The following is a 10,470-nucleotide window of genomic DNA, read 5'->3' as shown; positions in this document are numbered from 1 at the left end:
CGTCAAGTGGACGTCCGAAGAAGACGAGTGCCTTGCCAAAGCATGGAAGACCGTTAGCCTTGACCCTGTCACCGGTGCGAACCAGAACGCCGACACGTACTGGACGCGTATCAAGCCGGCGTTCGATGAGCGCAAGCTGGTCGACCCCTACTTCGCCACCATCCACATGCAAGGCAGCGCAAAGGCCATGTCGAACCATTGGGCGATCATCCAAACGGTCTGCAACAAATGGCATGGGATCGTTGAGGAGATCGCGACTTGCCAGGAAAGCGGCGCCAACGTCGAGGGTCAGGTATGCACAGCCGCCGGCTCTCGCTTCTTTTCGACGTGTACGTCGCCGACACTTGTTCTTTGGCGCAGATGTTTCGGATGTTTACCGCGAGGACAGCAATGACCAAGAGTTCAAGTTCCTCCACGTGTTCACCCGGATCAAGAAGTGCGAGAAGTGGACGGATGTCCGGCGCACCCTCGCCAAGGCCAAGGAGACGTACAAGCCGGACGCGCCCACCCCGGGGACGACAGATGGGCGCCCTGACGGCAACAAAAGAGCCATGACGCCACACCGGCTGCAATCGTCGATCAAGCAGTGCATCATCGACGCCAAGAACCACGCCGCCAACAGGGAGGAGAAATCCGAGACGCTGTGGTCGGCGTTGATGACAAACAGCGTCGTCAAGCTCGACCTACTCCGGACCAACGCCGCTGCGAAGAAGAGGAACACCGACCTGGCGTCTTGATGGGAGCGGACATGTCGACGATGGACGAGCAGGTCAAGGCGTGATACTTGGCGGAGCACGGCCTCATCTTGAACCAGATGCCTTCGACTACCGCGCCTACGCCTACTCCCACGCCGACCCCAACACCGACGCCCAGCCCGAGCACATAAGCCACGCCGACACCGAACAACCCGAGCACAGTGATGCCAACGCCGACGCCAGCCAGTCCCACGCGGAAGGAGCCCGTCGTTTGATGCATTCCTTTGTCTAAGCGTCCCTTCATGTTTGATCGCCGAACTGTGGCATGGTGATCGCCGAACTTTGTGGCGTTTTTTGGCAACGAGAAAAAACAAGTTTAAATTTATGTGCGTCTTGGGGTCGAAATCTGGGGTGCGGCTGGGAACTGCATCGCCTCCAGGGTGAAAAACCGCCGACGCATCGGCCAAACTGCTATCAACGGCGTGCTGGGGGCCGAACGGTTGGAGATGCTCTTATTGGTTAATCGATCAAGTTGAACGACTTCAAACGTGTCTTGGGCGCAGTCGGCATTTCCGCACCAGCCTAGCTCATTTACCGGTCATCCCTGCATTTGGGCAGCAGCCTAGGATGCGTTTGGTTGCTAGGCTATCCCTCCACTGGATAGGGATAGCCGTTTTTTGAATGGATGCACCCGTTTGGTTCTTTGGCGAGCTGGGGTGAGAAAGGATATGGTCAGCCGGATTCTTCGAATATTCCTCTGAAATTCGGCTCCGCACGTCCGTGAAAAAGTCGCGGACATGGGCATCCCTCGCGCGGGCGAATCGTTTTCCGCAGCCTCGCTCGTTCACCACCCCTTCTATCCCCTTTATTTTCTATCTCATCGGTGGCGATGGCCACAAGAGATCCAACCATGGCGTCGGAGGTGAGCGCACGGCACCATGGCTCTCTCCTTCCATATCTTCCTCCCCGCCATGACCTCTCTCCTTCTTTTCTTCCATCTCCCGCTCGAGCTGTAGCTAGCAGAGGTCATGGCGGAAACTGCAGACATGTGAGATTCGCGCGCGGGCGTCGGTGCCCTGTGGATGGAGGTGGTTCTCCCCGACCGGTGCTCCCACCGGCGGCATAGCGTGGGCGTGGCCCTTTGGGAGAGAGGAGACGAGTCATGCTGGCTGCTCTAGTGCTTGGTGGCTGCTGCTCCTAACCGTCGCGCTTGAACTTCTGAGCACAGATCTGGCCTCCTCCCCTCTTGATTTCTTCTGATCTGGCCTCTTGTGTGCACAGCCGGCTGTCCAGATGCATGTGGACTTAGTGCTTTGAAGAATTTGTCCCCATCGAGGAACGATGTGATGCTAAATCGGTGTTCAATAGGAACAACGCAATGCATATGTAGTTTGTGTGGACGGTGGATAAGTTTCCTAGCTAATTGCTAGAAATGCAAACTGTTTTCGTATGCATATGCTTTGTTTATTGCAAAAATCGGATTCCAGTGCTTATCCATCACTCGTCACTCAAACCAAACAAAAACTCGGCTAACCTCACCCACCCAAACCAAACAAGAAAAATGGTTATCCTTGTCCAGCTGGCTGAGGATACCACTAACCACTCTAGTCTGTCCATTAAACCAAACACACCCCGCTCTGGCGTCCTAAGCTTCTCCTTCCTACAGCTAGAGCCTAGAGGTCAAACCAATGTGGTTCACACAAGTGGTATATTCACGGCACGATTCGCCCCTGAATCTTTGTCTACTTTCGGCTCCCGTTGGGAATGTTTTCCTTTGCTTGGAGGAGATACGGCATCGTTTACTAGTCGTAGTATTTGCTACTAGGTCGAAATTCCAGCAAATTTTGCACAGCACGCCTGAATGGAGCGGACTGTTGAGCGGGCCCGGTCTCTGTGGCACTCGCTGACCCGCTGTCACTGCTCGCTAGCCAGCCTGCATAGGCTGCAGCGCCCCGCCCACCACAAGTAAAATAAAATAAAATAAAAATTCCACCGGGCGAAAAGGCGATGGAATTGAAAGCAAAGGCAGGAACCTTGGCTGGCCTCGCTAAAAAGCCAGGAGCTCTTTTCCCCTCTCTCTCTCTCTCTCTCCCTCCTCCCTTTTTGGATTCTTCCCATCTTGAGGCATCGCCTGTCTGCCCCCATCGGCCCAAGCCCACCACTCCCTTTGAGGAATCGTAAATCCTTGCCTCCCCGACTCTGCTCCTTCTTCTTCTTCTTCTTCAGCTGTCCAGCCAGCCTCGCCTCCAAGGGAAGGGAAAGGAGAGGAGTGGTGGAGCGGCATCTCTCCGTGCTGCCATGCAAGTGCACGCTCACGTTTCTTGCAGGTGTTCCTTCCGCGCGGCCAGTGAGTACTCTACTGGTGAGTGAGGAGTGAGTGGGTGAGTGAATGGGAACTCAGGCAATGCCGTCCGGTGGGGCCATCTCGCGCCAGGGCTCGCTCTGCAGCCTCACGCTGAGCGACGTCGAGGGCCAGCTGCACGGCGTCAACCTCGACGACCTCCTCCGCACGGCCGGCTCGGCCAGGAGGACGGCTGACGAGGTGTGGCGGGACATCCACGGCGCCGACGGCGGCACCAGCCGCCCGCGGGCCCAGATGACGCTGGAGGACTTCCTGTCCAGGCCCGGTGGCGACGCGGGGGGCGCCCACTGGGCCGAGCAGTACAATCCCCCGGCCCCGGTGCCGGGGCAGCAGCGCCACAACAACGTCGGCCGTCCCCTGCCGCGGCCGCTGGGGGTGGGCACCGGGCCGGTGCTGGACGCGCTGTACCACGACCACGACCACGACGGGGCCACCATGTCCGGACAGAAGCGTGCCGCCGTGGGCGGCCCCGGGGAGAAGACGGTGGAGCGGCGGAAGAAGCGGATGATCAAGAACCGGGAGTCGGCGGCGAGGTCGCGCGCGAGGAAGCAGGTGGGCCCCTCCCCCTTGAGGCCCCAAATCTCTCTTGCATTTGTTGCACGCTCACAAGGTCACCCGCTCCAAATCTCTCTTATTATTATGGCAGGCGTACACGAACGAGCTCGAGAACAAGATCTCCCGACTGGAAGAGGAGAACGAGCAGCTCAGGAGTTACAAGGTATACAACTAAATCTCAAGTTTTCCTCAGAAAAAGGAAAACTAAATCTCAAGTTGCTAGGCAGGCTCGCTCAAGAGAAGAACAATGTTATTACTACTTCTTGTCGATTTTTATGCTGCCTACTAAACGCCCTTAGTAGTAACACAATTCCCTAATACTAGTAGCTAACGTAGGACAAATTTGCTGAGACGAAACAAACCGCTATCCATTGGCAATCAACGTCGGGTGGTCAATCAGTGGGAGCCAAACTGTTCATTTGTGCTGATGCATGTATAGCGTGGTCTGCTATTGCTGATGAGCCCGGCCTGTGTTTCTTTCTTTCGCTGTCTGTGCGTCGTTGGCTTTGCTCTGGAGTGGTTACCAGAGGATGTCAGATGATGATGGATGCACCATAAAGTTCTGCCCAATCAAATACTAGGCACCTTGTCACTGCTTCATCTTGTACAAAAACTTATCCCGTTACCTTGTGTCAATATTTTTTCACCCTACCAAACTACTTTTTGCAACTTGTAGTGTTTTTTCTAAAGAAGATAGTACAATCGTGGATAAATAATGAGCCAACATGCTGAGCTGCATTTTTTTAACGGACAACACGGTCGATGATCAATCATTTCCATCTATCTCACCTCCCTTCAGAGGAATAGTCAATGACTATTCCCTGCTGATTGGACACTAGTTCACTAGTATAGGATAACAAGATGGTTATTTTCTTAACCTACTGGATGGAACTAAAATTAGGGCTTTGGGAAGGTTTTATTTATCTCGTTGTCTGCCACCTCAGTTCCTTCATCACCAATTCACTACTCTACCATGCAGTCAGCATCACAGTACTTATTAGTAGTAGTAAGATAATAGCTCCTTCCCAGCTCCATGCTGATAAATAAATACTCCTCCAGTATTGTTGCCCATCTCTTTCAGCTTTGATGTGCAAAATTTACTGGTATCCATGTAGTAGTACTAGAAGATTTTGCACATCTACCTCGCACCGCACATTTTTCGTTTTCTGTAGTACTAGTCTTGTGCTCCTTTCCATGCACATGTCATGAAATCTGAAGACAGCATGTATAAGCCTGCCAGTGACAACATCTCCGAAAGGTGAGATTTGTGTCCTTATCTGCATTTTTTCGTGCGTACGAAATCCTGACCCCCACTGCCTAGAAAATTGTGAGCCCGAATCCGTGTGCGCGGCAAAATGTATCTTCAGTTTTGCAGACCTGACGGGTCGAGTTGCTGTGTGATGCAGGCATTTGAACCGGTGGTGCACTGTGTGCCGCAGCAGGAGCCGAAGAACCAGCTCCGACGGAGGAACTCGGCCAGCTTCTGATCATCATGTTAATAGTACTAGTGGTGAACTGCCTGGCACTAAGGTCGCAAAATTTGTAACTGATTACTCCGTAAAACATTTAGCTAGTATTAGTAAGAATACTCCTCTGCAGTCTCCGACTTGCTGTGATGCATGGCAATTGCTGGTTGCTGCACACGGCATTGCACTCCTATCCTGCCTTTTTTTCCCCCAACTGGTGCATTGCTTTCTGCAGCCTGTGATTGCGAGAGTATTCCAATTAAGCTGTAATGTTGTACTATCTGGAAACAGAATTGCTAGCCTAGCGGTCATATTCCATCCCTTCTGTCATTGCATCATTACCTTTTATAGTTCACACAAAAGATCAGCGGGATTTATTTAAAACTATAACATAAACTATACATCAACATTGGTCTTTGATTTATATACATTAATGTGGTCTTTGATTTATATATTAAAAAAAGGCAGGATGAATGTGACCTCAGGAAGCGGCTCAAAAGGAGGGTCATGAGTTTGGCTGTTCTTGCAAGGGCGCGAAAAAAGCAATGTGCTAGGCTTGCTAACCTCAAGGAGGGGGATGCGAATACCAAGTTTTTTCATCGTCGCGTCAATGCGAGGCGTCGCAAGAACCACATCCACCGGCTCAAACACAACCAAGGGTGGGTCACCGACCATGACCACAAAGCGCAAATTATCCACTCGCACTTCTCCGATGTCATGGGAAGAGATAAAGCGAGGGACTATGATTTTAACTGGGATGAGCTTGACTTGGGCTCTCATGACCTCACGGCGTTGGGGGAGCCCATCTCACTGGAGGAGGTCCAGGAGGCGATCAATCAAATGCCAAGTGACAAAGCGCCCGGACCTGATGGGTTCACGGGGCTTTTCTTCAAGAAATGTTGGGACACCATCAAGGATGACGTCATGAAAGCCATCTCTCTCTTCAGCAACCTCCGAACCGCAAATCTGCAATGGCTAAACTCCGCTAATGTTGTTCTTCTTCCGAAGAAGGAGGGAGCCGAGGGCATCCTGGATTACCGCCCCATCAGCCTCATCCATGCGGTAGGCAAGATCATTGAGAAAGTTCTGGCCATCCGGCTTGCTAGCCATATGCACTCCCTTGTCTCCCATGCCCAGAGCGCCTTCATCAAGACGAGGAGCATCCACGACAACTTCATGTATGTCAGGAATTTCGCGCGCCGGCTTCACAAGCGCAAGACGCCTGCGCTTCTCTTTAAGCTGGACATTCGTAAGGCTTTTGACTCGGTGAGGTGGGAGTACCTGCTGGACCTCCTTCAGAAACGAGGATTCCCTAGCATCTTTCGGAATTGGGTCGCCGCCCTGCTATGCTCCTCCTCCTCGCTCATCCTGCTGAATGGGGTTGCTGGTGAGCCAATCATCCATGGTTGTGGCCTTCGGCAAGGCGGTCCTCTGTCTCCGCTTCTCTTCGTCCTCGCGATCGACCCTCTCCAGAAGCTGCTTGAGGTCGCCACTCGGAAAGGGCTATTGCACAAAATCTGTGGCCGAGGTGTGGCGCTGCGCAGCTCCCTCTACGCCGATGATGCTGTTGTCTTCTTGGCCCCAATCAAAAGCGACGTCGACAACCTCTCCAACATCTTGCGTCTATTTGGGAATGTCACTAGTCTGTGCACAAACTTCCTGAAGAGTTCGGTCGTCCCAATCCGATGCGGGAACATCAACCTGCCGCACGTCACCCAAAGCTTACCTGCTGTGGCTGCTTCCTTCCCCATCAAATACCTGGGCCTGCCCTTATCTGTTTGGCAACTCAAAACAGTGGACTTCCAGTTTCTCTTGGACAAGGCGACGGCAAAGCTAGGCGTCTGGGACGGCCAAAATATTACCGCCATTGGGAGGTCGGCCTTGGTCAAGTCCGTGCTCTCCTCCTTGGCGGTCTACTTCATCACCCCACTCATTGTGCCGACGGGCACTCTACGGCAGCTCACAAAGCTTCAGAGGGCCTTCCTTTGGGCAGGATCGGATAAGACAACCGGTGCAAAATGCAAGGTGAACTGGGATATCGTGTGTAGGCCTTCCGAGTTTGGGGGCCTTGGCGTACTCAACACGGAAAAATTTGCGAGGGCACTAAGGCTGCGTTGGCTTTGGTTTGAGTGGAAGGAGCCGTCCAAGATGTGGGTCGGTTTGGGAAACCCGTGCAACGACAAGGACTATGATCTTTTTTACGCCTTCTCCACCATCACTGTTGGCAATGGTGCCCGCACACCTTTTTGGGATGCTCCTTGGGTGCATGGGAGAAAGCCCAAAGACATTGCTCCGCTCATTTATGGTGCCGCCACAAGGAAGAATTGAAAAATCAAAGAGGCTCTATTGGACAATGCGTGGATATCCAAAATAAAGCTGTCACATAATTTCTCGATTCACCATTTCAGCCAATTCCTCCTGCTCTGGTCTAGCATTCAAGGCTTCCAACTGCAACACGATGCGGAGGATGAGATTGTGTGGAAGCATACTGACAGTGGACTCTACACCGCGGCTTCTGCCTACAAGGCGCAATTTCATGGCATGATGCGCTCGCCTCTGGAGCATGTTATTTGGAAAGTTTGGGCCCCTCCCAAAGTGAAGTTCTTCGCTTGGTTGGCCGCCCAAAACAGAGTGTTCGCTGACCGATTGGCCAAACGTGGATGGCCAAACTGTGGCCTTTGCCCCCTCTGTCGGCGTCAGCAGGAAACAGTGGATCACCTTCTCTTCCGATGTCGGTTCACCATTCGGGGTATGGAACATGATCAAGGGGTGGCTGCAGATTGAAAGCATTGATACCGCAAGCTGGCAGCACTTTGAATCCGCCAAGGAGTGGTGGATCGCGCTCTCCGACTACTCCGTCCCCAACAGGAAGGCGGTGGCCTCCCTCACATTGCTCACCTCTTGGGCCATCTGGAACGAACGAAATGCGAGGGTGTTTCGCCACAAAAGTGCCCCGCCATTTGTAATTCTAGCCCTCATCAAAGAGGAGGCGGCACTTTGGGTCGCCGCCGGTGCTAAGAAGTTGAGTTCAATCATGCCGGGAGAGTAGTCCCTTTGTAAGGCGGTGTTGTAATCCCTCAAACTCTTTCTTCTCTCTTAATTAATATATGAGGCAAATCTTTTGCCTTCTTTCAAAAAGAAAAACTAGGTGAAAAAGCTCTCGTACTCAAAACTTTTCAGCTGTAGTCAGGATCGTCGTCGGGGAGTATCAATCTAAGATCATCGTTATCTCTGTAGACCTGTACCAAAGCTGCGGCCTTGTACGCAAAGAACCCCATCATCCCTGGAACAAGCTGCAAACATGGAAATAATATATATCACATATTCATGAGGTCAACATAAATCTAACATAAGCACCACCAATTGAATGAGATCTATAATTACAAAGAGCTGTACTTTACCTCAAAATTAAAAATGTTATTTTGAAAATGACTAGAAAAGGTTGACAGCCCAAAAATCACTGCAGGAATTATTAGCCTTGGGGATGAAAGAACAAATAGAGAGCCACCCAATGTCTTCTCTAATGTATCCTTCAAATCCTCGCTTCGAATGCCGATTCTAGCATTTGCATGTACATAATGATAATAAATCAAACAGTCAGAACGTGAGGGATAGGAGACAAAGTAGAGATCACAGACAAAGACATTTCCAAACCTACTTCTTCACTTTCTTCTTTAGAAAAACTTCAGGAACATCTTCCTTCGATAGGTTATCTGCGTGTCGATACAGAAGTTGAAGATACAACCAGCTGCTCAATATAGTGTGAGTGGTTAGATTTATTACATCTTTGATGTATACTATAAACACAAGTTAATTCATGGCAGCACTCTATAAATATATTATCATGAACTTCCAATTCTTAAGTTGTAAAGGAATCATATTTAGCTAACCTGAAAGCAACTCCAAAAGCATAACTGATACCAGCCTGTTCAATATGAACATCAAAGATTCAGTCAGATCACCATTCAGTGAAATTTAGTAGCCGATCAATTACCAATATTCAGGTAAAGTTAAAACATTTGCCATTCATGAGCTTACCGGACTGTATGAAATTAATTATCATAGATTCTTGAAGAAAGTATTAGTATTGTAAGCATTTTGTCCAAACAGAGCTTATTAGCTTGACGGGTAGATGGCCGTTAAACGCTAAGACCATTCACAATGATCATGTCCAAATACCAATGCACATTTCTTTATGTCACCCGAGCATCTCCAACCGGACATAGCTAACTCACGGACGCGTCCGCGGACAGCTCCAGCTCGCCGCTCATTTTCCGCGTCCACAGCCGTCCCCCTCATATCCAAACCCCCAAATCCAAACACAAGAATGCAACATAGATCAACACGTGTACTTTCATTTCATAGCACATAGTTGATACATAGTCCGGACATAGCATAGGGAAGTTCATCACACCATCGGACTACCAAAATGATGGCATGTTCTACTAGTTCATAACTAAAAGTAGGATTATAGATAGAAGAAGTTCACCAACGGCAGCCCTTGCCTTGTCCTCTTTGTCACGGTAGTAGCAATTGAAGACGACAAAGGGGTCAAGGCAGATCTGCTCGGTGCGGAGCTGGATGTATCGGATGCAGCACCGGACATGTTATCGTCCTCTTTCGGGGGAAGGCCGGCTAGGGCACGAACGGCCCGGGCTTGCTCCACCGCGAGGGAAAGGGCGGACCGGGCTTGCCACTTCGTCAGGATCCGGGCACGGGCCTCCTCCCTGCCCTCCGCGCCGCGTCGCGCCTTCTCCCTCTCACGGAGGGCACACCATCACTCGATGGCGGGCATGCCGCCGCAGCTACCGCATCTGGCACATCCATGCCTTACACATTGCTGACACTGGCCTCAGACTCCGAGGCCAACGTCGCGGGGACAAGGACCCGACACGTGTCTGATGCGGTGATGGAGCGGACACGGGGCGCCAATGCTGGATCCCAGCTGGAGTGGCGGTCAAGGAGCCCGGCTGGTGGATCCGCGGAGGGGCGGCTCCAACGACAGAGCTCAGGTACCCTCCAGGGGTTGGCGGAGCACGAGCTGGACGACTATCTCCTCCTCGTCCGAGCAGGCGCCGAGCTCCAAGTCGACGGATCTGGACCTACCGGATTCAGATCCGTTCCTAGCCATGCCGGAGATGACCGAAGAGGAGGGTGAGGCGGAGCGAAGCGGACTGAAAGTGGAGTGGGCAGTGCAAATGGCTAGGGTTTGGTCCGGGTGACGAGAGGGACGGGATTTTGTGGGGTAGGGATGGGCCAGTCCAATGTGGTGGATGCGTCCGGGCAGCCCGAAATCCACCCCACATATGGGCTGGGTTTGAGAGATGCCAGACAGCCCGGACATTTGGGCTAGGTAGGGGGAGTCCGGTTGGGTGCCCGTTTTTTGTCCGGG

The 10,470-nt window shown here is 51.9% G+C and overlaps 2 protein-coding genes across 3 annotated transcripts in view; one reads left to right on the top strand and one right to left on the bottom strand.

Annotated features, from left to right (window-relative positions):
• The first annotated feature begins 1,415 nt into the window (after positions 1–1,415).
• On the top strand, positions 1,416–5,403 carry LOC119290685 (ABSCISIC ACID-INSENSITIVE 5-like protein 2). 2 transcript variants are annotated; one of them, XM_037569320.1, is made up of 4 exons: positions 1,494–1,617; positions 1,712–3,609; positions 3,704–3,775; positions 5,019–5,403. In XM_037569320.1, the coding sequence occupies exons 2-4, from the start codon at positions 3,085–3,087 to the stop codon at positions 5,097–5,099; spliced, it is 678 nt and encodes a 225-aa protein (XP_037425217.1). In that variant the 5' UTR covers positions 1,494–1,617; positions 1,712–3,084; the 3' UTR covers positions 5,100–5,403. The 2 variants fall into 2 exon arrangements, with proteins under 2 accessions (XP_037425216.1, XP_037425217.1); XM_037569319.1 differs by having other exon boundaries at positions 1,416–3,609.
• A 2,697-nt stretch (positions 5,404–8,100) lies between these two features.
• Positions 8,101–10,470, bottom strand: part of LOC119290684 — a 4,813-nt gene continuing 2,443 nt past the window's right edge. Inside the window, exons 6-9 of the mRNA XM_037569318.1 lie at positions 8,969–9,003; positions 8,737–8,826; positions 8,480–8,636; positions 8,101–8,371 (exon numbers count right to left, since the gene is read on the bottom strand). Coding sequence (XP_037425215.1) covers positions 8,255–8,371; positions 8,480–8,636; positions 8,737–8,826; positions 8,969–9,003 — 399 coding nt within the window. The 3' untranslated portion in view covers positions 8,101–8,254. The remainder of the gene's footprint in view (positions 8,372–8,479; positions 8,637–8,736; positions 8,827–8,968; positions 9,004–10,470) is intronic.

This window comes from Triticum dicoccoides, chromosome 4B, assembly GCF_002162155.2.
Source record: "Triticum dicoccoides isolate Atlit2015 ecotype Zavitan chromosome 4B, WEW_v2.0, whole genome shotgun sequence".
Classification (NCBI taxonomy): Eukaryota; Viridiplantae; Streptophyta; class Magnoliopsida; order Poales; family Poaceae; genus Triticum; species Triticum dicoccoides.
Note: the sequence above shows the minus strand (reverse complement) of the source record. Positions and strands in the feature narration are given on the sequence as shown.

Excerpts from the sequence above, each read along its gene's own strand:
- LOC119290685 (XM_037569319.1), top strand. The coding sequence starts at position 3,085 with ATGGGAACTCAGGCAATGCCGTCCGGTGGGGCCATCTCGCGCCAGGGC. Across the intron at positions 3,610-3,703 it reads GGTCGCGCGCGAGGAAGCAG|GCGTACACGAACGAGCTCGA; the intron begins GTGGGCCCCTCC and ends TTATTATGGCAG. Across the intron at positions 3,776-5,018 it reads AGCAGCTCAGGAGTTACAAG|GCATTTGAACCGGTGGTGCA; the intron begins GTATACAACTAA and ends TGTGTGATGCAG.